At 41.8% G+C, this 26,106-nt stretch overlaps 1 protein-coding gene across 1 annotated transcript; it reads right to left on the bottom strand.

Moving 5' to 3' along the window:
• Positions 1-1,313: 1,313 nt before the first annotated feature.
• On the bottom strand, positions 1,314-24,358 carry TOMM70 (translocase of outer mitochondrial membrane 70). The gene is made up of 12 exons (XM_032098421.1): positions 24,094-24,358; positions 15,810-15,983; positions 14,581-14,707; positions 11,991-12,100; positions 10,523-10,671; positions 9,191-9,398; positions 8,471-8,605; positions 7,208-7,315; positions 5,991-6,107; positions 5,040-5,137; positions 4,388-4,510; positions 1,314-3,440 (listed from the first exon to the last, which is right to left on the bottom strand). Exons 1-12 carry the CDS (start codon positions 24,340-24,342, stop codon positions 3,287-3,289), a joined length of 1,752 nt encoding a protein of 583 aa, XP_031954312.1. The 5' UTR covers positions 24,343-24,358; the 3' UTR covers positions 1,314-3,286.
• Positions 24,359-26,106: the final 1,748 nt, after the last annotated feature.

The following is a 26,106-nucleotide window of genomic DNA, read 5'->3' as shown; positions in this document are numbered from 1 at the left end:
CTTATATCTGAGAAATGCCAAGTGCAGTCTGCAACAGGTAACAGAATCTGTGGTCTGAACTCCCCTCCCCTGGAATCCCAAATGGAGAGGATGGATGAAAATCTGTTATAAGCTACTTTGGTGAACTCAGCTGAAGAACTGACATGAGCTCAGTTCTCTTCAGTCTATCAGGACAACTTCTAAGCACCTTGTTTTAGTAGGGTATTTAGTAGGGTCTCCAGTGTGCTCCACTCAGAAGTGATACAAATGGGACTGAATTTGTGAGGGTTTCACAAAAAAGGTACACTGTCAGTTCACAGCCAGAGTACTTGAAGCAGCCAATACTCAGCCTTTGTGTTGGTAGAAAACAGGCACTTTTAAGTATCCATATGATATGTATGCACCAGTAGTCTGTAAGTATAGGAAACTAATCAGAAATGACCCCTGAAATAGTTCCAGAATTTCAGCCTGCAAGAATTTAAATTATTTTTAAAGAAATGGCAGAAAATTGGGCAGTGTTAGGATTGCTGGGCTGGTTGAAGCTGCATCTAAGCTGCTCTTGATAGTCCCAGAGTAAGTTACAGTACAGCTCTTCAGTGTATGTTAGTTCCCTCTTCCCTTTCAATCTGCAGTTAGATCCTAGTAATTCAAGTCACAGCTCAGAATCATGGAATATGCTGACTGGGAAGGGGCCCATCAGGATCAGAGTCCAACTCCTGGCCCTGTGCAGGCCATCCCAAAAATCAGGCCCTGTGCCTGAGAGCACTGTCCCTGTGAACAACAGGGACCATACACGATGAGAATTAAGTTGCTAGACAATTGTATGTAGAAGCAACTTCCCAGAATCTCCTTCTAGGATGCACCAGCTTTATCCAAGTCTTCAGTACTAGCTTCCTACACAATTTCAATTCTTTTTGTTTAATAGCAGTAATACTTGTTTCACTTCAAAGTTCACATGCATACCTGGCTTAAAATAAAACCTCAACCTTATCAGCCACTTAAAAAACGTCCCTTTCATCACAGGGATGCACCTGCATACACACAGTAATAGGGTCTCAGCTACTCAGATTCCCAGCCTTCCTGGCTCGACTTCCTTTCCCTCGTAATCTTCAGCTCTCAAGATCATACCTCTGTGGGTGACGGAAGCAAGCAGAGATTGGATTTGTTGATTCCACATCTCCTCCTCATTCTTTCTTAAAGGTTGAAGTGAGAGAAGATGACAAGGAGTCAGTCAATTACCAGTTCTTCCTACATTTGGAACAACATAAGCACTGAGCTCACCACTGCAGAGAACACTTTCATCAGAACCTGTTCTTATACATGTCAGAGAGAGATACTTGAAGGTAGTATTTATTTTTTCAGTTTACAGGTGATATGTCATTTACAAAAAAATTACAGACAATGCATCCTTTCAGTGCAGTTTCAAACTAGTTCAAGAACAGGCAAAAGTCTGTGATGATTTGGAATGCTAGTAATTGACAGCACATGCTTTTTTCCCTTAATTGATTGGGGGGGGGTAAGGAATGGGGTACAGATGGGGTGATGAGGAGAAAATGCCAATGTAAATAAGGCCATGCGAATAAAAACTCCTCGGAGAACAGGACTCGTCAGTCTGGCGTATTTTTGTTCTCAAGTAATTGATGCAGAGATTGGAAGTTGGAAAAGACGTTTGACACTTCTTACGTTCAGTGCCCCTAGAAGCTGCCAGTACCTTCCCATAGCTTCAATTCTATACCAGTGCTATGATTTCAGATCACCTAATGAGCTACTAAAATAATGATTAAATCTTTATGTCTACTCTCCACCATTTGAGTACTCAACTGTAGTTGCTGGGAGAAAGGAAGGTCAAGTTGAAAATGCAACCTGCTGCTGTATGGTGGCACAACTACAGAACAAGACAGTGTGACTACAGCATCATTAATTTCTTTAAAAGGTTAAATACATTAGACAATTCACCACGAACAAATCTATGATTTGAGGATGTAAAGAAGCCCAAACTAGTGTGTCATAAATTAAGCTACATCATTTGCATGAGGTTTGTCCAGCCACATCAATCCAGGAAAAGGCAAGATGGATTGACTGACTTCCACACCAGAAAGATCAACCCAAAGCAAGAGGGCTCTTTGTGAAGTTCCTAACGAGAGGAAAACTGTTTCATAATTTGCCCATCTGCTGTTTGCAGCACAATTGCTTCCTTTCTACAGTATTTGTAATCTTGAACAAGACAGGGTCTACAGAACAAGGAAGTGAGTGCAGATTCCAAATCCATTATTGGAAGTTTGAGCCTATGCTTTGTTCCTTATCTCACTTAATCCTGCCAAGGGGCTCTTACAAGGAAGAGATCGTAACCCAGCAGTCTCTAGAGACTGAAGAGAATTCAGATGTCTATCAGCTGCTACATTTATGCAACAGCATCAGAGATTACAAAGATTATATGCAAGCATGACCTTACCTTTCGGAGCTTGACTCCCAGCAGTGCTTTCTGTTCTTGAAAGTCCCTCTGAACCCTCCAGAACAATTTCCCATGACATTCAAGTAAGGACTGCTGCACAGGAATACAATCTTTCTTCCAGCAAAGTCTACACTGAAGCAGTGTTACCTGACCTCCTTCCCCAGCCATCCTTTTTCCTAGTTCTCCTATGCAGTACTCTGGGGCTTTCTGGGGTGAGAATAAGGACTATCAAATTAATTCCCGAATAGCTGCCACAGGACTATTTCTAAGTAAGTTATGCAGAGGGTGGAAGGGGATTTAAGGGAAGATTGTGCATGCTTGCATATATTTACAGGGATCCTCGCTACATCTACTGACTTAAAAAACCCCTCTATTATTAAAGTTTGAAAATTAATTTTTGCAAAATTAAAATCAACCCTCAAGGATTAACTGGATATAAAAAAGAAACCTATTTTACAGCACTGACTAGTATTACCTTTAAAATCAACAGGAAAAAACCCCACATGCTGTAATATTATTTGATAAAGCAAAAACCGCCCACAACATAATCACCCAAAATGAACCAGTGTGAAGTTTTTATTTGCATGGCCAAAATATGTTCCTTTGGTTCCCCTGCAACTTTATTTCCCTTAACACACTCTAAGGTTTTTGCTGCAGAAGGAACAAGATGCAGCACTGCATACTTCCTTGAACAACCACTCCCACAACACCTAAACATTTAACAGATGTAGCAAATGACAACACCACGAACGGGAAAAAACTAAGTTCCACCATTCAGCATGGTCTGCAACAGCGTCTTTAGGGCTGGCTGAAGTGGGCAACTTCACTTTGGAAGGTCATTTCCTCCTTGTTTCTTTACAGTGTTGGTGGTTTCAATCCATACTTCTTTGCAACTTCTGTCTGGGCATAGGCAGCATCACAGAGTGAGTAGAGGTGGGCCATCTCCATTTCTGATTTGGCCAGGTTGATAGCTTTGTTGAACATTTCAATGGCTTTATCCAGATTACCTCTGAAATAAACAAAAATTTAGCCCAGTTAAGACTGCCAAAGCAATACTGCCATCTCTAAAACATCTTTTTTCTTTCAGGACTTACACTCTCCACCATTAATAACTTAAAAGGACTTCAGGAGGAACCACCACAAGAACCTGTGGTGATGCTGAGTAAACTCAGAGAAGTTGTCACCAAGCCTAAGCAACTAGGGCAGCTGTTAAACAGCCTCCCTCTTGAGAGCCCCAGTGGGTGGTGGTGCAGGATAAAATGTTCTCCAGAGGACACCAAGTTCACTAGAAAGATAATGCTGGGCAACTGAATGAACTCTCATCTCCCCTGAAAGGACTTAGTATACAGAAGAGGAAAACTAGCACAGACAGAAGCACATTATTTAAATAGGAAATGCTTGAAAAATTTCTCATGGCAATAGTTTGTCTGTCCTTTAGAAGACTAGACATATTAAAAAGAGACTCAACTGTACTGTCAGCTACATGCCAAACCTTTGCACAGTTGCAATACAATGTTACAGAGCATTCCTCTTTCCCCCAAGAACTGCAAACTGGAGTCCTGTTGGCTGCAGGAGGAAACAGCACAGGATCCTCAGTACAAACAGCCCACGATGTCCAAGGACAACATCAGATACACACAAAGCCAGGTAATGATTGAGGAAGTCACTTTAAATGCAGAAGAGATGTATTTAAACATACACAGACTCATCTGCATGTTGTCCATTAAGTATGAAATTGGTGATGAGAAGTTATCAGATCATAAATCAGAATTCTGCCACAGAGAATGGAGGGCTTTACTTAAGAGTTACAGAACAGAAATCAGGACTTTGGGTAAGAGCTGGCCTTAGAGGACACCAGGGAGAAGATCTCAAGGCTTAGGATCCATGAGAAAATTTAAAGAACTACTATAACTTCAGAAGTAACTAAGAACTTTTAACACTGCAATTCAGCATTACCTTTGCACTTCAATCGTTCCCATGGTCTCATATGCAAAATCACATTTGTTATCAATTTCAATGGCCTTGCTTATGAGTTCTAATCCTTTGTCTAAATCTTGCTTCCACTGGAGCTGAAGTAAACTACAAGAAAAAGAAAATTTCAAACACACTTCACATGCTCCTCCCAAAACCCTCATCATGGTAAGCAGAACCATCCCAAATGTATAATGTATTTAATTTCTAATGCAGGTAGACAGTAACTTAGTAACTTCACGACTTTTAAAAACACCTATGTGACAGTCACTTTCAATAAACCACGTTACTGCTTTAATGACTCTTAAGAAAGGCAAATTTTTCCCAAGAGGACTTGGTACATGTTGTTTTATGAAAGAAAAAACTTCAACACAAAGCTGAAACTAATAGGGCTAAAGGAAAAGTCAGATATACTTCAAAGAGATACTCAATTAGAAATGAACACTGATGAAACTTTCCTGAAACTTATTTGCAGCTTAGTCAAGACAAAATATAGAAATACATTTAAGAGCACAAAGATATTTTCACAAAGTTGTTTTTCCTGGTTAAACTTCTAAACATAGACATTCAATTCAGGTTGATTCATCTAAATATGCTGACTGCTCACCACCAAAAGGACTGCAAACTCAATACATACCCTTTATGAACATATGTAGTGGCATTGTCTGGCTCAAGGTCAATGCATTTATCATACATTTCATCAGCCTTGCCAAACTGCTGTTGATCAGTTAGTGCCTGAATCGAATCAGAAGAGAAACCTGTTTGTCAATAAGTAACCAAAGCATGTGCTCTGCACTCGGCTAATTCTAATTAAAACTGTATTGACAACATGAGATTGGATGTAGTTCATTTATGGTAGAGCAGGCCAGGCACATCAGTTACCGGAGTTAAGTTTCAAAATGGAGGCTTTTTGGAAAGCTTCTGTGCTTTAAGTGCACAAATTACTGACCACACTGTCACCTGTAATGGCAGATCCACAAGCAACATGCTGTGTGCTGTAGATAAAAACCATTCTAAAAGTCTGTACCTGCAAGCTTCAACTCTTCCTTTTTCAAATACACTTCTTTCAGAAGGAAATGCACATATATTGCCAACCTACTTACAATCAGAACGTCTTATGCTTCCTACTAAAACCAGCAGTATGTTCTTAGAGAAGAAATTACAGTCTCTGTTACAAGTGTACTCTGAACAGCTGTTCTAAACCACAACGTGCCACTGGTAGCAGAACAAAAATGTCACCCTAGTTCCACACATCTGACTCTCAAATTACCCAGAGAATCCCTGACATTCATCAACTGAGATGCCACACACATGAGGAAGGGGGGAACTGCGCAGGAATAACCTCTGTCTCCTAATAACCACCTTCACGTCTCATTACTTATATCCTGCTTCACCAATTCCTTCTGTACTTCCTCTACCCCAGAACACCCATAACCATAAATGCAAGTAGCTTATTCAAGACAGCATGTGTTATCTCAGAACTTGGTGTCAAAAATCTTCATCTATTATTTGAAGAAATGTTATGTTATATCCAAGATAAAAAGTACAAGAGAATACAGCATGTTCTTTAAGAGAGAGAAAAACATACCTGAGCATAGAGTGCATAGCCCTCAGCACACTTTGGAAATTTTTTAATGACATCTTCAAAGCCTTTCATGGCTGCTTGCACAGTCAAAGCATTACTTCCTGTATACGCTTGGCGATACTATTCCAAGGGAAAAAAATAAAAGAAAATAATTACACCATCACCAGACTAAAAAAGGCTGATCAGGCCTCTACCCACCTCCCCAAGGGCTGCCTGCATTATAATAATTCAAAGGTATTTTACATAAGCTGAGAGAATTGGGATTGTTCAGCCTGGAGAAGCTTTGGGGTTGCCTAATTGTGGCCTTCACATCCCTGAAGGGAGCCTATAAGAAAGACAGAGATGGATTTTTTGCAAGAGCTTGTAGTGACAGGACAAGGGGGAATGGATTCAAATTGAAAGACAGCGGGTTTAGATCGAATATTAGGAAAAAATTCTTGTAAAGGTGGTGAGACACTGGAACAGTGCCCAGAGAAGTTGTAGATGCCTCATCCATGGCAGTGTTCAAGGTCAGGCTGGATGGGGCTCTGAGCAACCTGGTCTGGTGGAAGGTGTCCCTGTTCATGACAGGGGAGTTGGAACGAGATGATCTTTGAGATTGCCTCCAACCCAGGCCATTCTATGATTTTGTGCTAAGTTCCAGAAGGTGACATACCTGTACATCCTACCAAATCTGGTTTTGGGAACCTACCACATGTCCAAGTGTCTGGACTTGGAGAGGAAAATGGGTGAAAGAAGGAAGTAATAAGGCCTGATAATTGTGATAGCCTCCCTGTATTTCAAATGCTTAGAAATTCCAAACTTGGCATTCCTCCTCGTTCACACCATGCAAAGCTGTCCTGACAAGATTCTTGCACACTGAGTCATTGTACTAGCTCGAAATAGTTTGTGTCCAATTTCTTGATGCTGCCCGCTCTCCACAATAGTAAAGCTTTATTAAAATCAATTTTATGTGCTCCAATTAGAATGAAGATTTTTGTTCCTCTCCCACAAAACAGAAAAAATGTTTGAACTGTTTGAACAATGAATGTTTCAGAAGGAAAGCAGCAAACCCATACTCCAACTGAAGAAACTGCTGCATTATTCCTTTACCTTATTATTAAAAGACAGAGATGTTTGTTGCCCTACTTTCCTGTTAAATTGGAATAAACCAGAGAAACAGTGTTTTCCAGAACTCCTTAAAGAAAAAGCACCCAGATCAACCCCAGCACGTTACCTACCAGAGCGAAACATTTCTGTGCTTGCGCCAAGGCAGAATTGGGTCTCAGTCGGATACATTCATCAAAGTCTTCCACAGCCTCCTCAATTTGGTCAAGCAGGATTTTCAGCTACCCAGAATGAAAGAAAATCCTATTTCTCTATTTCATCTGTGCTTCAGACACTTACATGATAATTCAAATAGCATCAGTTACTCATATCATCTCCAGATCAGTTTTAGAACTGTCTAGAAACCTACAAAACCCATAACTAAAAATCACTGTCATACTATATTATCGAAGCCACCAGTGAAACTTTGGCTACCTACACAAGTAGGCAATGACCCTGTGTAGGGATTGAGAATGCTTGCATTTTAGACTGCTGCCATCACTGCTTCAGCATGATGTCCAGTCTCCAAAATTATGCCATATTTTCTCAAGTTGTTTTGCCTCTCTGTAGCCAGTATCTGTGGACTATTTGGACGTTGAAGCATTTCAGCTTTTCCAGCTTTCATTCCAACTTCTTTTGTTTGGTTGGGGTTTTTCTGGTTTTGTTCTGACATTCTTATTCCTCCACAGGAGCAGAGTTCACTTCACCATTCTCTTACTTTACTGTGAAGCTACTGTAAAACACCAATTTTCAATCTGCAGAAAACTTTCATTCCCTTCAGTCAAGACATAGCATTTCATTTCTGAGCCCTAAAGAGGTCTAAAAAATTCATGGAGAAAGACCCTTGATCCATGGAAGTCTTCCTTACAAATACGACTTAGCCTCTCTGCATATGCTAGTGTTCCTTTTTTACTTCCAGCACCATTCATCTTGCAGGTCTGTGGCAGCAGGCTTCTCTAGGGCTAGAAAGGACACAGCAGTGTCATAAGGCAGAGAAGGATGAGCTGAACAGATCCAAGTCCAAGCCACAGGGCTGCAGATGTTATCAGGGACACGTTACCTCTGCTGTAACAAAGCTTCCTGCTGTGCAGATGCTGCTCTGCCATCCAGGCCCCTTCACAGAACAGCTTTTATCTGCCGTAAATGCACACAAGCCACAGTACCTGTAAGTCACAGCTTACACTGACAGAGGGCTTTCCTATAGCTATAGAAATAAACTGCTTCCACCTGACCTGAACCTCCAAAGTAGACTGGGTGTTTATCCCACAAAAGTTCCCAATTAGGAGTTCATGTTTTTCTGCCACAACCAGTACGAAGTGTCTCCAATGACACCGTTTTTCCTTTCAGTATATACTGAAATAGCCAAGTGCTGGGACCAAATCTCTAAGGTTTCTTACTTGTCCTCGATGGTGGTAAACATCAGCATTCTGAGGATCAATGTCAGCAGCTGTGTTGAAGTCCTGAGTGGACAGCACAGGCTGCTGCTGCTGCATGTACATACTGCCCCGTTTGATCAGAGCGTTGGCTCGCAGCTGCAAGAAATGGTCAGAGAAACATCAGCCACCCCAGTGTTTCTCCACATTTAAGGCTTCATTACAATCACAGTAAATTTTTCATATGACTAGTCTCTCCCACTGATAGGTTTCAATTATTCTAAGCAGGAGTAAGTTTCATGTTGACCCTAAATGCATCAGCTCCCTTACTTAATTTCAAAAACGTCAGCCTATGCTTCCATCTCGGTGGATTTCCAAGCCCTCCCAAATCCTTCTAAATTCCTATGTTTACAAACACATCAGTGTTTTTTGAAGCAGCTGAATATGGAAGTGTACTTAAGGTTTTTCACTTATCCAGAGTGGATAAGCCTCCAATTCCTTCAACTTCCCTCATTCTTTAGTTTGTACTGCTTATCACCTTTAGTTTGCACTACTCAGTACAGTTGTCTCAAAAATCAACAAGCCCTTGAACAAAACAATTTGTCAGGAACAAAACAGTAAATAAACCAGAATACTCCCATTAAAACATCTGAAAATTTGGAAAAACAACTTCTTGAAGTATATGGCAAGTTTATCATCTAACTTCTCAATCCCAACTACAATCCAGCTGTGACAGATTCTTACCTTCACATTTGCATCTTCCATGCTGATGACCTGATCTAGGTCTGGTTTGGCAGCACTTGCATTGCCAATAAGTAAGTAGAAAGTAGCTCGCAGAAGCAAAGCTTCTGCCATGTATTTTCCCTTTGCTTCAATTTCTTTTGTGCTTTCACTGATAATTTTGTCATAGTTCTCTTCTTCCATATATTGTTTTGCTCTCAAATAGCCAGAGCTGTAAATGATGTAAGAACAATTGTATATATACATGTATTCACTGAACACTGCAATTTCCATTCAGATGTTTCATCAAATAATTACAAATATTAACATGTGCTATACTTTTACACCACCAGCATAGTTCCACTGGAACATCCATTCCTGGATGGGGCCATCACAGACGGAAAACAATTTGCACAAAAACTGGCTAAATTACGTTGGAAATAAAGAAGAAAAATATTTTAAAGCTTTTGAATGTGAGCGTCAGTAGTCCCTTGAGTTTCTTTTTCACATGAAGAACAGCAATAATCTCTGCTTTAAAACAAAAGGGTGGAATTCATGGACAGGAAAGTGAAATATTAAACCTAGCAATGTGCAGCCTATATGTGGAAGAAAGGATTTAATAGCAAAAAATTACAGCACTGCCTTGTTCTCAGCTGTGTCCTGGATTCAGTGAATCTGCCTGTAGATCAGGACATTCTCTCTTACTTTAAAAAAAAAAATCATAATGCTGTTTGCAATTGTTTCCAAACTGACAGCACTGCAATCTTCCAAAAATAATCTGGAAAGCAGCATAGTAAATTAAAGAGCCATTTATATGGTGCTCACGCTCCACTAAAAAAAAAACCCAAACAAAACCACAAAACCAAGTTTTTCTACGCCAGAACAAACTTCTCATTTATGGGCAATTTGATTCCAGAAAGATAAAACACCCTTTCAGCCTCAGTTGCTGTAAATGCATATTTTCATTTTAAAATCCCCTTTTCCTAGCTCATCTTTTCCCTTCCAGTCCAAAGGCTAACTTGCTCTCTTCCTTGGAAATGCTCCTTCAGTATAAAATATTCCTTTCCTAAGAAGCATCATTCAGCCCTCTCCAGTTCTCCCAAGATTTACTGTGATACTGTAGTAAATATTCAGCATGTTTTCCCAGTCTCATTGTCCTTCCTCTGTTTAGTGCAAGTTTGGAACCAGCCAGTCAGCTTTCACTAAGGCTTCACTTACAACACTGCTATCATTTATATCAAAGGATTCTCCATGCCAAGTACTACACAGAGCAGCACGTTACACTCAGCAGAATGCCCAAACCACTGAAAACTTAATTCCAATACCAAATAATTCCCAACTGTACTGTACACTCACTTTTCTTTTACTTCAGAAGCCTCTCCCTCCTTGTCCTTATCTTCATCTGATTTCTCACCCTTAAGCAAAGGTTGGGAAATGATATCATCTGTGAAAGAACTGAAGTAGGATTTAATGAACTGTGGTGAGGGCATCAGAGGCTCCCGATTCTGAAACAGAGAAAGGTAATTCCAAGTCATTAGGTGGTAAGATCAGATGGTAACAAAGGAAATGGACAACAAATGTGATTATTAAAAAAAATTGATGGAAGAATCAATGTACAACTTCCACTATCTCATCTGATAGCCTGATATTTTGGATTTGCCAGCTTGATGTTTAGGGATTCTTTAAGCTTCACATCACAATGCAATACCATCACCAGTGAAAATAAAGTGATGATATTTGGGGGGGAGGGAGGTAGTATCTTTCCACATATGTGGCTAGAAATAAGGACTCTTAGGATATCATAAGACATTGGGGAGATGTACTAAGGCATTGGGTGTGCACATAAATTGGGTGAAAAATGCAAACTAGAGGTTTAAGCACAAGCCTAAATTCAAGCAGATTCTGAATGGCAGTTTTCTCTGTTCTCCAACTTGTCCAAGAGAAGCTGCTGTCATTGTTACAGTGGAGACTAATGAGGCAATATCCTAGTTCTGTGCCGAACTTGGCCCAGATAAAACACATTTTACTTGAAGTCCCAGAAGCAACACCTCTCAGGTACTGAATCTTTTCTACAGCCAAAAAATATTTCTTGCTCAAAATAAACTGCACACAAGAATTACAATTCAATTTCTCCTGCAGGAAAACACTGAATGCACTCTTCTGAAGCACACCTATCTTGTGATGCTATGTGCACCACACTTACAACACCATCTGTTGTTGCCTCGACACTACACATTTACATGAATTTCTGTAGGAAAGAAATTCAGCATCTCAAAACCAACACGGGATTTCAGTACTTCAACCACCATCAAAAAACAAGCAAGAATGCTTTAATAACAAGCAAGAATGTGTGGGCACCTGTCCCAACCTTTCTGTAAGCCTACAGCCACTTGAAATGACTGCTCCTGGCTACCTCTATGCTTCCACAGTTCTCTGCTCTGCAGTTTCCCAACATTCATGCATAGACATCTGTTCCAACACATCCAGTTTCCATGAAGTTGCAAGTTCAGAAAAGCCCTATGTAGGGCAGCACACCAACTTAGGGTGTCTCCTGAATGTCATAACAAATTTGATTATTAAAGGGAAAAAACTGCTAGGAGTAGATCTCTCTTCCCTGCTGAGGTTCCAAAAACTTTGGAGAGGTCCCAAAGGAAAATAACATTGGTACAATGGCAGCTTTGTAGAAACCAGTTTGTGTTGCCTGTTACACTTCAGCAGATGAAGACAGTGACTTGTTTACAACAACTGACAGAATGCCAACAACCAACTTTTCAACAACTGGTCAGGTGAAATAACAATTAGTCAGCAATATCAAAAGTCCTACCTTGTACTTCTCTTTGGCCTTTTCTTTTCCAAGGAGTTTAAGAACTTTATCAGCTAATAACATACTTTGCTGGTTTTGGAAGGCTTCTAAAATGCAGACTGCAGTGACATCTAGGAAACAACGTACAAAAGTGAGATTAAAGGAATTCTGATAATCACTGGAGTACACTAAAATGTGCCACTGAATACGATGAAGTACTGCCAAACTAATACACGTCCTGTTCTCAGGCAAAAGCCTCTGTTTTCAGTTTGCTGTATTTGCTGTATTTTTCAAGATACAAGTCTGTCTCCAAAATTATCTTCCTGGGACAAAAGGACTTCATGACAGTGAAGGAAAAGAAATTACATTTCTTTTTCTCTTCATCTTTTTATCTAGAGACAAACACACTTAAATGAATACTGAAAATGTATACCTCCATCAGGGGCTTTCACCATTTTGAAACTTTGAGGAGAGTAATTACATTCATATGATGTTTGCATTGACAGTGCTAACATAGCTTCTCTTCTGCAACTGGTCTTTATTTTCTACTTCTAAAATTCACATTCAGTCCCATCACATCTCACTTACTCCTCAGTTTAAGAAATTTTCCTATATTCTATCTCAAATTTTTCTCTTCACCTCTGTGACTTTGGAAGGGAGCAAGGAGAAATACCTTGCTGGCCTATTTAAAGTGCCAGCCCTATCACATGGCTTTAATTCACACAGAGAAACCTCTGCAAATGTTAACCCACTGCTGCCCAAGTGAAGCTTTGCAGTGTGAAATGCACTCTTACCACACTGTTTCTCCGGATCCTCCACTTAATGCAATGCTACCACGGGTTTTCCCTGTTCAGTTTTCATTTAAACATCAGTGAAGATGAACAGAGTCTGGACTTGAAACTCAAGTAGTGTATTGTCTGAATATTCTTGAAAAGTAAATGTCTTACCCTGGAGTTTTAGTATAGTTACTGTAATTCTGCACTGCTAGAGGGACTGTTAAGCCATCATTTATACAGAAACTCCCTGCAACTCTGGCATGGTCAGGAAGCACATCAGAGTCCCTGGGAAAATATGGTACTCCCAGAAAGAGCGTGTTATACAACCCCAGCAGACACACTCTGCCCAAAGACTGCTGCACTCCAGGCTTGGCTGCAGCAGCAGCATCTTCCCAAATTATACTGCTAGGGATCGCTGGAGGAGTTTTCTGTTGGTAGTGGCAGGGTTTTGAGGTTTGTTTGGTTTTGCTTTCCTCCACTACATGGGCATACCCTACTTCCTGGGATTTTACTGGCCATATGTGGTTGGCAGGTAAAAGCAAGGTTACAGAAAAACAGTGCAGTTCATAAAAAAGCAAGAAAGCTTCAGATCTGAAAAAACTGCAAGCGAAAAATCAAATACAAATCAAGGCTGAAAATAATTGTCACTAACATTAACACTATTAACATAAAAAGAAGTTATATTTAAAACTGTCCTACTGTCACAGGGACACTTGATCTTTCTTGGGACTTTTATCACCTCGCAGCTACATAAGGCTTGTATTTTATTACAGCACTCAGGAAGTGCAGCTGATACATAGTGGTTGCAAAGGAGTGCACTAAATGAACTAAGTTGTCCTTTTCTAGTCACTATGGTCTTAAAGGGCATAAAGGCATTCTGCCAGCAGATAAACAGATAGATAAAATTTCCACATCTAATTTACCGTCTAACTTGGCAGACCTAATTCTTAGCCGTTATACATAATGAAACTAATTTAACAGTTAGATTTGCCAGCCAAAGCACTGCCTTATTTTCTGTCCTTCTTTGATAATATAAGCACATTTGTCTTTTAACTTAACAGCAGCAGGAATGATTTCACTCGGTGAAATTTGTATGGCTATTTTCAAGCAGTATACTGTAGCTCCAAAGTGCCCTGAGACAACACATCTGACCTGTAGTTCTTAATTTCCATGGCTTCTCAGTTACATCTTCCTGACAGTTCAAAAGGTATTCTATTTAGGAATAGCACTTGGAAGGATTTGACACAGTAATTTCTGCCAAATACATAGTATTAATATTAAAAAAAAAAAAAAAAATCAATCTGTTCTGGTTTTCATAAGCTATGCACCAGAACAAAATGCTACTGAAGCTGTTTTCCCTCTAATACCTGTCCAATGCATTTAAATTACTGTAATACTTTTGTTTCTGACCATGTATCTCTACTTGCAAAAACACCCTCATTGCTGTAGTAGTGTAATTTCTCTAAAACAAACAGAGAAGAAGAAAGTCTGTTTACTGCATGGAAATAGAATGACTGTTGTCCTGGTTGTCATGTTAGATGAATTCTATTATAAAGCGAAGGAGTTTCCGGGAAAAAGAATACCTCGAGTTGCTACAGTAACATCAATTTCTCAGCAGTTATTTCAGATGTAAGCAGATGAGAGCTTGAGAAATGTGAAAAGGTTTCTTTTGACAAGAGAAGAATATGTGTTTGCCAAAGCTATGAATGGTTTTAAATAAGTAATTCTGTATTACTGTAGCTACAGAAGTACAAACAAAACAATTCCAGAAGTTGCCATCTCCAAAGCAGCAGAGCTAATTCCACTTTTAAGTATACACAGCACGGGCCACTCACCTTCTAAACATTCCTTCTTATTGTCTAGCTTCTCATGGGCCTTGGCGCGTCTGAAGAGAGCTTTGACATACTTAGGGTTAAGCTCAACAGCCTTTGTGCAATCTTGTGCCACTTCTGTCCATTTTTGCTGTGGGCAGAAAACAACACAGTGAGAGAGGCCCCACTCAGCTCCCTGCGTTGGCTCCCCACAGCCAACTCCAGGGTCACGCGCACCCAGCGTGGCTGCGGCTCCGGGTGCTCCGGTTCCCCTGCTTGCCTCTGCTCCTGCAAGGGCCTCAGGGACAAACTGCCTGGGCACCACTGCAAACCACCTGCACAGAAAAGCCCCGGAACAGAAATGGAATTCCTACAGAAATATTAAACCAGACAGTGTAAAAATCCCATGGGAGAACATAACGAGTTGAAGCAAAGATGCTTGCAGGAGGTAACACGGGGGCTGAAAGACTGGTGTAAAACAACTAGAAGGAAAAAGATGGAAATATAATGAAACCAAACAAGTTCACCAAAGTCCTGAAACTTTTTTTTTTCCAAATTATTTAAATGTATCAAAACATGCTTTTCTAATAGAGAAACCACACACATTTGGGATTCATTAAGGCATGAATTTGTGTTAGACAAGAACTGGTTTATCCTTCCTCTAACACCAGATTTATGTAAGCACAGTCTCTCACTTGATACTTCAGATTGTACAAAGCCAACTTTTCGACTCCTTTATACAGCTCACCAACTCGACCTCAAAAGCAAATCCATCATACCATAATAAGCAACACTGGTTGACTTCTAAAATAACACCAAGTATACTCAGCTGTTGAGTAAATGTTACTTCCCTATGTGCAAAATTTAGATCTTGGCCTTTACTATGATCTCTGTGATTTTTTTTGAAGTATCATCCTTCCAAAATATTTGGCCTTTCACCTTTCTTTCATACTCAAGAGAAGTAAAATTAACTTATACACAAGAAAATTATTCCAGAGAAAAATAAATTAAAACTTTGTCTTAGAAGAACAGGATGCACAAGAATTGCATAAGATAGACTGAGAGTAGTTAACAGAAAATAATTTTATTTACACGTAGAAAAATATGATGAGCTGAAAAAAGCTGCAACAGCATCTTATTGTGAAGGCAGCAGATGTTATTACCTGGGACCTTTCAGTGGATGAAAGTGACAAAATACAAAATTGATAATGCTACTTTTTTTAATAAACACGTAATTATCTTTAATTTCTTACCAGTTGTTCATAGGCAGCAGCTCTATTTTGATAGAAGGTAGAAAGATCAAGGTTTTTCTCAGGGGGGCACAGGCTGATAGCCTCAGTGTAACACTGAATAGCTAGCTCATATTTTCCTGCTTTAAAATATTTGTTTCCTTTGTTCTTGGCTGCTTGGGCTCTACCAAGAGGGCTCTGAAAAAGAAAGTGATAGGTTAGTTCAAATTAAAAAGGCATCACAGCACACAAGCTATGCACTTTAGGGCTCATCTTCAAAGATATGAAAATGGATCTGAGTTGTAAACTGTAGCCCAGACTTCTGAAAAATCTCACTGATTTCATTTCCTGGAAACATACAAGAATTTTCTTTTGCAAGTGTAGCAGACAGGAGACAACCTCTTCACAAGATTCACTACAATGGCAACAAACAATGCAGTGATTTCTGTTTGGAAAGCTAAACAGATTGTAATCTTTTACATGGCTGGTGATCAGAAGAACCAATGAGGTAAGTTGTTTCTGCAAAGGCTAAACGTGCAAAGACAACAAAGTCCTCAAAGCAATTCAGACAGAAGAGTTTCCTTCTGAAATACATACAGCCTGTAAGACCAGAGGTGACTCATCAGACCATGAATTAAATATGGAAAACATCTTGTGGAAAGACCTATTGAGCAAGACAAATAAAAACCTCTAAGGAAAATAAAGCTGGTTTGCCTTTCATGCACTAGACAAAGCAACTTTATAGCTGACTCCTCTACAGCTTCACACACTGCTTCCCACAATAACAAGTGTTGGACCATCACCATCTTAGCAGGGGATGGGAAACTTTGCTGACTGGCCTAAGATCCTGCTAAATGCATCTTTATGTTCTGCACCACGTGTTGATGATCTGTATTTCTGCAGAAACTAACATTGCTACCTGCAATCCCTAGATTTACACATCAGTTATCAAATCTTGTGGTTTGTAAGGGATCAGATGTAGAAGTGCTCTATCAAAGGGGTGTAACCTGCATTCAAGAAATAAAGAGCCGCAGAAGATTCTAACATTGATCTTCTGGATTTCTGCTCCTCTGTCACAGCCTTGCTTCATTGACAACATTTTGGGACAGTTCTGCCAGACAGAAATGAACAGATGTATGAGCACACATGCCATTCTACAAACCTTTCTGAGGAGGGAAAGACTACAGACTGGGGACAGGAGTGCCTTTAACAATAGCTGCGGGATTCACTGCATCTCTCCTGCGCTTCAGATCATCTAGGATTTGTTGGGAACTGTTCCTGCTGCTCTTTGACCATACTTCTGCCTCCTCTCCCCACTCATCCACTGCCAGGGCCAAACTACAACCAGACAGCTGTAACACAAATTTAAAACCAACTTTGCATTTCACTTGCCCATTCCCCTTAATGTCTGCTCATTTCATTCCAACCTGATCAATTTTTGCATCTAAGTGATTTACTTTAAAACTGAAAACCTGAGGGGAAGCCAGGACTTGCTCTACAACCTGTCTTTTAAGGCCTGGATCCCTATCCTGACAGGAGAAAATCAGATAATGGGTACTAGCCTTAGTTCCTACATAAAAGCAGGCATCCAAATAGAACAAAAGGATCTTAGAGGCATTATGCTGAGGGGAGACTTACAAGTGAAACCATATAAGGGAGAGAATTTCTTAAATATCCCTACTGCCAGAAAAGCTCTTTTCTCACAAGTCATTAATCATTGGGCTCACAGGAAATCAATCTGCGCCGTCTTCATTGTTCACAGAACAAGGCAATCTGCTAGGCTTTCAGATTTTTCTATTGTAAGGCTTTAAATTTAAGTTGATAAAAGATTATTAACTTCACCCCATACATTCTGTGTAACTCTGTGGATACATAAGCCAGAATTAGAGTGCAAATATTTTTACTGAGAGCCAAGTAACTGTATATCTGATAAGCTGTTTCTTTAAAACTTAACCAAAGTCTCAAAAGGTTAAATTTATTTTGAGCAGGTCCTAAATTTACCTCCAAATACAACGCTTTTCTTTTAACAAAGGAAAGGGTTATGCATATGCTGCAAACTTAAATGCATGCAAGTTAGCTTGAATTTTTTCTTGTGCATTTCTAGAGCAAACCACATTAAAAATGCCTTTCTGTAATAATCTCACAAAATTCAGTGCTGTTCCTATTATCTTGGATGGAAAAACACATGATATGGGCCACGTTGTATCATTCATACATGTGTTCCCAGTGTGAAAATTATTTAAGACTGCAGAAATTAAGCCTAACTGCAGCTAGGTCACTACTTTATGATCACTGCCAATTGCTGGAGGCCAGGGATCTCCTATCCCAGTGTGTGCCCCAGGCTGAGCAGTCCATGTGCTCCATCCTAGGCACTCTGAGAGCCCTGCCCCACAGCCCTTGAGTAAAGACACAAAGCTACAGATGACGAGTGCTGGATAACACCCAACAGCTGCTCCAGTGCCAGGCGTGGGAATCGTAACTGGAAACAAGATGTGTAGGTCTGGAGCCGTCACTGGTGCTCTGCTGGTTTTCGGGAAGCATCAAGTCTTCAGACAAGCCTACAAAGTGTGCATGCACAACAGTGAACAAAAACTTCAGAGGCTACGGAGGCTACGGACATGATGCCGAAGTTATTAAAAGAAGTAACTCTGTTATGTGAGTGAACTTTTAGTAACAGAGGCAGGGTCGCAGACCACACAACCAATCATACAGAAATGAATCATGGAACATTTGCTGACTCTGTGGGTACCCCCTGCTGCATGAGGCAAGAAATGTGGGGGTAAAGAGTCAGAACTTAGAGCACAACACGCTCTCATGCAATAAAGTCAGCAGTAGTGCCCAAGGCAAGGAAGAAATCAACTTGTTTGTTTGTTTATGCTGCCTTAAACTAGACTGCTTGCTCTGAGATGTTTTATCTCTGCACTCTTAGTCAAACTGCTCTGCTGTAGCTCTCAGTATGCTCCCAAAACACCACCAAATCCAATGCACGTTTTTGTTGGGTTTGGTGAGGTTTTTTGCTGTTGTTGGTTTGGAGGCTTTTTGGTGGCTGTTTATTTAAAAACAAAAGATATTAAAGAACTCACATTACAATATAGTCTGCAATACCTTTTTGTGATAGCACTAATAAGAATATGAAAAGTAATTCTTCACATAAGGTCAGTTTTTGAAGGTTTGTCAAGCCTTAAATTTAACCCTGACAAATTTTTTAAGCATATTTTTAAAAAAATTCCTTCAATTGCTACACTGGACGTACACAAGATGTGTACATAAGAAACTGATTACACAAACAAACTTCATGTACCTCATGCACAAGTAATCAAAAAACCTCACTTCTTCCATTTTCTTGCCAAAGTAATAACTCTAGACATGATTTTCCAATTACACTGCTTCTCCTCAGCTGACCCATTGCCATCCTATGTGGCACACTGGACTTTTTTTATCCCCAAGGTGAAAGTCCATATAGAGCAAGAAAAACTCTCCAGTATGTCATCTTTTGGTCAAAGAATCTGTGCAACAACCAAACCAGCTCAATAAAATGAATGTAAGTTCATAACAGCCCAACAAAACAAATAGCTCAGAAGTTATTTGCAGCTACACAAAAAATAACATCTCAGTACTCAGAACTGCTTTCAGCAACTGTTCATTAACAAGTCTTAGAACAGAGCTTAAGCCAAAGGACACTTGTGAAACTGAGTTATCAGTTCTCCAGGTACCTGAACAAGCAGATTGCTAACTGTCTAAAGAATAGACAACACTGACAATATATTCCTAACTTATAGTTTAGCCTCAGCAAACGTGCTTTCCTCACAAAATGTTCAGAAACTGTGTGCAAACAGCAACTTAACAGCAATAGACAGCCAGCTGCAAGAATAATAATGCTTAGTAACTCCCAGCAACGGCAATATTGTTAAACTAGCAGTTCAGAACTTTATATATTTGAGAGAGACTCTTATTCAAAGCAGAACAAGAAATTTCCTGCCAGCCAATGATGACAGTGATTCACAACAGAAGCACGAGCAGAGAGTTTCAGCGTTTTCTTTTGGTTGAAAAGGATTTGCATGAGCCCTGGTCTGACAGATGACATGGAGGGTGACTACTGCTTCAGCCATCTTAATTCAACTTGCAAAAAAGTAAAGCCTTGCTCTAGACCTCTTTTTCGTCCTTTCCAAGTAAGAGGACCCTCTTAATGAGATGATGTACCAGGAAAAAAAATTCCGGTTCTTTTCTGAATACCTATCTTTCCACTACTTTTTTTTTTTTTTTTTTAAACTAAGGTTCATCTCAAGTCTAATTTAAACAAAGGCATTAACTGAATATAAATGGTTTTAAAAGTCTCCTTAGCACTAAAACCACTATGAGAAAAAGTATGTTTACATGAGCTTTAGAAGTAAATTCAAAGCACAAGCAAGGATATATTATAGTCAGAAATAACAAAGCTGAAGTCTACAGGACAATTTCACAATGTTCTCAGTCAGTCACCTTCCTGTCAAATGAATTTGCCATCCACGCCTTCCATGAATAAGCAAGCTGCACATGAGCTGCCAAGAGCCTAAGAATTGTTCTACTGCTATTGCACGCACATTTAGGAGTTCCCTACACCTGTCCACTGCAGCTGGCATGAAACAGAAGACTTACAGTAGGTTGACAGTGAGATTTATTAAGCAACAGGTGCACAGTACAATAGAAATGACTTCTTAGTTACTCTGCTTAGATCAGTTCAGAGTAAGTACCAACATGAGTGTACCCAGACTAAGGGGTTCAATTCGTTCCTAACCTGATCCGATGTCCCAGCAGTGCGAGAGGCAGCATTCAGCAGTTGCTACTAAAACAGATACTGGGAAGAAGCCATGCTAGCTGGCTGCTGATCCCGATATGTGGCACCACAAAGGCCGAGGCGTTTGTCACGTTCATCCACCACTGCACTCAAGGACTATGCCCAGCTCACAGGAAAGTGTGCGGCGACAGGGAACTGCTGTGGACAGCAATGGCTTTGTCTGCAATACACAAGGCCACCCAGCTGACCTCTCTCACACCAAACACAGGGTTACCCTGTGAACTTGCTGAAAGAGTTAAGGGGTGAGATTTGGACTATCACAGAGCCACAACAGGAATTGATTCCAACTTCAGGGGAAAAAATACTGAAGCAACCAACACATTACCTCACTGACTATCCAGTGCTCACTCCTGTAAGACAAGGAGGATACAAAACCTGTTAAGAATTTATCATGGAATAAGTTTAAAAAAAAGAATCAATTGGGCACCAGCTAAAGCAATATATGCAAAGCACTCCATGTTTGAATTATGCAATATTCCCTACAAACTAGGAGAGCACATACAAAGCCCCTGTTACTGAGTGACTAAAACACATTCCATCTAAATTACAAGAAACAACGACAACTGTCATTAACAAATGCAATTTGGTTTTATGACCTTTAAGTCATCCATAGATGAAGTTTTTTCACCATCACTTAACTGGTCCAATAATACCAGTTTATTGTACTGCTGAGGAGCTGTGCTTACAGGAGAAGGAATCTCAAAAGTAGTTCAGCTTTTCCCGATATAGCACCTGTGCTAAGGGCTTCTGCCAACACAATGTCAGTCACAGATCACACACTTGGCCAGCGCATCAATGCCAGGAGAATCCTCTGGCGTAGACACAGCCTGGGAAAAAAATGTGAGGCCTGTGCAGCAGGTAAAAGAAAAGCTTGAACTGCATGCAAAATAGTACCAAGTCTGAATAAAGAACAGGGAAGATATTGGATATTACATATTTTTAAAGAACAAAGAAAAATAATTCAAGGTCATGCCTTCAGAAATGGTGACCAGAACATCAAATGGATACAGGGGCTGACTTAATGAAAAGCACAAAGAAGTATGAGTCCTAAGTTACATCTATGAGTAAAAGAACAGTTAGTTGTCACAGCTGTTGGTAGCGAATTCATTATTGACCCATGTGTTTTCCAAAAGATTTTCCTCTTGTATTTCAACTGTGAAATGAATTACTGGCTCTTATTCACTGTGCAGACTTGTATATGAAATCCAACTGAGTTTCAAAAAATACCGCATCACGTTAGAAAGGCAGATTAACACAATGCAAGCAGTTTGACAAGTGAAGCATCTGCACTGGTTGTACTTTCAATCATGGGTCTTATCAATAATATCCATAACTAATAAAATATGAGAGGAAACATGAAATCTACATGGCATCATTGCTTTGGACATGAGTAACAGGAAGACAATTCTCCACACACACATAAAGTAGTCAACGGAACTCGCAGCCACATTTATTTTCCTGCTGCAGCCGTATTTTGACCAGCTAGACAATTATCTCATGTAATCAGTCAAATCTGGTATCTTCTGCAGCTTTCCTAAGCAATACCTCCCATTTCTTTACAGTGTAAGCAGTGACACTCTTCAAGAAACTTTGGATCAGGTCACACCACTCAACTTATTCTTAAATGCAGAGTCTTCTCATAATTCAATTTGTGGAGCAACACACAATATTTTAAATCAAATGCTACATAAGCGTTTTAAATGTTTTAAGCACTTCCTTTCTACAACTGCAGAATGACTACAAACCCTTGGATATTACTGGAATTCAGAAACACAATCAAGGAACCCAAAGTGAACATACCAACAGGGAAATCACTGCAGCAAGACAAAGGTCACAAGCAGCCTGAAAACTAGAGCTCACACTCAACAAGCACAGTCCCATAAATATGCCAAATGCTGCTTGCAGCCACGAGCCAAAGTTACCACAGTAAACAGTCTGAATTTGTCCTGTGTACACAACTTGTTCAGTGCTGTTTGGTGCCCAGGAAGGAACAAATCACTGCATTCAAATAACTGCCTCAAGGTCCAACACAGGTTTTAGAGATTCTGTGCTTCCAGGAATGCCCGAGGGAAGCTATGATTCACTAGCTGGGGAAGTTGCCACCTTCCTCACCACTCCCACGTGTGCCTGCCACTGCCTGCCCAATCGAGTCAATCTTCATCATTCAAACCATCAAGGTTAAAAGAGACTTTTTCCAGTCTCTGGAGGGTGATGTTTTTCTCTCCTGATCATTTCAGATGGGAAGTTTAAACTGTCTAACAGTTCAAAGCATTTTGGATGATGCACAAGAATGGGAGAAGAAAGTACAGTACGGGATATTCTTGTCAAAGTCAACCAGTTTGTCAAATCCATCACTTTAAGCATGCTTGTCAACTGCAACCTCACCTCAGTAACGGAGTGTGACTGGCAAGGTACATCTGTGGCTGCAGATGTGCAGAAAGTGCATCTTAGAGGCATTTTCCAAATACAGATATACAAGAGAACCATAGATCTGATCTGGACTCTGATCTTTCATGTTGTCCTTCAGTTTTTGCACAGACCATTTTATCTAAAAATTCTCAGAACGGTAATTTACAACAGGATAAATGTAAGTTTTGAGAGCATTCCTACTTAGGCAAATTCTACATTTAAAGTCTCTGCTGCATAAACTCTGTGGCTTCTATATTTTCATGGACTTGATGAGAAGATGCATTTGGCAACGCCTGTTCTCGGAACAAACTACTCCTGATCGCTGTGCTAAGTGCACTGTGGGTCACACAGGCTGACCACAGTGAGACATGGAGCTCCAGGAGCATGTCCAGCCAAGAGTGACAGAGGTGGTTAAGGGACCCTAAAGGAGAACGACCTGATCAGCCTTGAGAAGAGATGGCTGACTGGGGACCTGGACCTCATCAATATCTATCAGCATCTGGAGGAAATGTGCCAAGAGGATGGGTCCAGGCTCTACTCGGTGGTGCCGAGCAATGGAACAAGAGGCGATGGGCAGAAACTGATGCACAGAAATTCCACCAGAATATGGGGAAGAACTTCTTTACTGTGCAGTGACCGAGCACTGGAACAGGTTGCCCAGCAAGGCTGTGGAGTCTCCCTCACTGGAGATATTCCAGATCGTCTGGACACAATCCTGTGCGATGTGCCCTGGGTGACCCTGCTCGACCCGGGAGACTGGACCAGATGACCCACTGTGGGCCCTTCCAACCAGCCCAGTCTGTGATTCTGTGACCTGCCGGCCGTGTCACGCAGAGCACGACAGGATGTCACCCGAGCTCCATCCCATCACACGCCTGCTCCTCGGTCGGGACCGGCACCCTGAAAGCCGCTTTCCGGACCGGGCCAGCGGCCTGCCGGGCCCTGCCTCCCGGAGATCGCAGCCCGGCCATCCCCACGCTGCTCCGGGCGGCCCGGCCGGCGGCGGGACCCCGGCCCCGGCCCCCAAGCGGCGAGCCGCTACAGGCGGCGCCGCTCCCCGCTCACCATCTCCTCGTGTCCGGGCCCGTCGGGCTGCCCGGAGCCGCCGTCGCCGCCGGGCCCGGGGCTCGCCCGCCCCTCGGGGGTCTTCCGCTCGCTCGCGCCCTTCCCGCGCCGCGCCGCCCGCCGCCCCCACAGGTAGATCGCGCCGGCGCCCAGCAGGATGGGCGCGCCCAGCACCAGCGCCAGCTGCCAGCGGGATAGCCCCGCGGTGCCGCCGCCGCCCGGCGCCTCCACGGGCTTCGAGGCGGCCATGACGCCCGGGAGGAGGAGGAGGAGGAGGAGGAGGAGGAGGAAGGAGGGTCAGCGGACACGCGGGGCGCGCCGGGAGGGCGCGGGGAGCGCCGCCGCTTCCGCCCGCCCGCAGCGCCCCCTGGCGGCGCGGAGGAGCGCCCGCAGCGCCTGTGAGGGAGGCGGGCGGAGGCGCTGGGCGCAGGGACGGGCCGGGAGCGGGGGAGCTCCCGGGCACGCAGCGCTGGAGTGGCCTCGGGGCCGGAGGGATCCGTGCGGACGGAGTTCTGGGCCGCTCACACGAGAAGTGCACTCCACATCTGCGGTGCTGTGTCCGGTTGTGGTCTCCTCAGTACCAGAGAGACGTGGAGCTCCTGAAGCGGGTCCAGCAGAGAGCAACCAGGGCGGTTGAGGGACTCTTAGGAGGAAAGGCTGAGGGAGCTGGGCCTCTTCAGCCTTGAGAAGAGACGGCCCTCGTCAGTGTCTACAAGTAACTAAAGAGGGGCTTCCAAGAGGATGGATCTAGACTGTTCTCGGTGGTGCCAAGCAATGGGACAAGAAGCAATGGGCAGAAACTGCTGCACAGAAGTTCCACCGGAATATGGGGAAGAACCTCCTTACTGTGCAGGTGACCGTGCACTGAACAGGTTGCCCAGCAAGGCTGTGGAGTCTCCCTCACTGGAGATATTCTAGACCCATCCAGACACCATCCTGTGCCATGCGCTCTGGGATGACCCTGCTTGAGCAGGGAGGTTGGACCACATGATCCACTGTGGGCCCTTCCAACCTTACCCAGCTTGTGATTGTGTAATTCTGTGACATTTCAGCTAACATGGATGATTCAAACTTTCTAGGACTTTGTACTGAAGAGTTTTAGAGCAATCCTTGTTATAAATTAAGTCTTTCTGTTTTCTTCCCAGTTATTAATTCAGTCTGTCATAAAAATTACTTAATGTGCAATACTGGAATTTCGTTCATGTGTATGTCTATGCCTAGTTAAAATCCTTACCTGTAGGCTCAGGAACCTTTTGTTTCTGTCTCCACTTATTTCCCTGGAGCACTCAGCTGAAGACGAAGAGGAGTCATCTTTGACATGTTTTTACAACCAGATAGCTCCAGTCATCTCATGGCTGGAAATTTCATTGTAGATGGGAGCAAAATTAGACAAGACACATATTTCACAGAAGAAAAAAGGACTTCAAATAAAAACAGCAATAAGATTGCAAAGCAAACTCCTCAGGATCCCAACTAAAATTTGCCCTGCTGCGCTCTGAGTCAGTATATCTGCATGTCTGGTAGTAAACAACTTGAGAAATGTCCTTTAATTTATGGATTATTACTATTTATGTAAACATATTTTGACAAAGCTGTGGGACAATCTCTCTCCCACTTCTCCCTGTCACCTGTCTCAGCAGGGCAGAAGCATTTGGTATGCCACACAGCAACCTGTAGTTCTGTCTTGCACATCAGTAAAGAAGAAACCTGAACCATGCAATAGAAAATATGTATCCAACAGGTCGATAGCTTCCTGCTGGGACAGCCTCAATTCCACTCACATGATGCTTCCTGTAGGCCTTCAGATGTGCCTTGCCTGTACAGATGGGTGGCCTCCAGGGTGTAAATCAAATTCAGGCTGTTTGAGTATGGCCAGGAATGTCCTTCCCCACCTAGAGAATCAGCCTACACATACTTTTGATTGCTTCAGGTATCTTTTTACTGTACTGTTTTGCAGGCATTCCTCTTGCTCCTATCCAGGCTGCTGCAGGCATCTCCAAGCTCTCATACAGA

The sequence above is a fragment of the Corvus moneduloides genome, chromosome 2 (assembly GCF_009650955.1).
Source record: "Corvus moneduloides isolate bCorMon1 chromosome 2, bCorMon1.pri, whole genome shotgun sequence".
Lineage (NCBI taxonomy): Eukaryota > Metazoa > Chordata > Aves > Passeriformes > Corvidae > Corvus > Corvus moneduloides.
The sequence above is the reverse complement of the archived record's forward strand: the minus strand, read 5'-3'. Positions and strand labels throughout refer to the sequence as shown.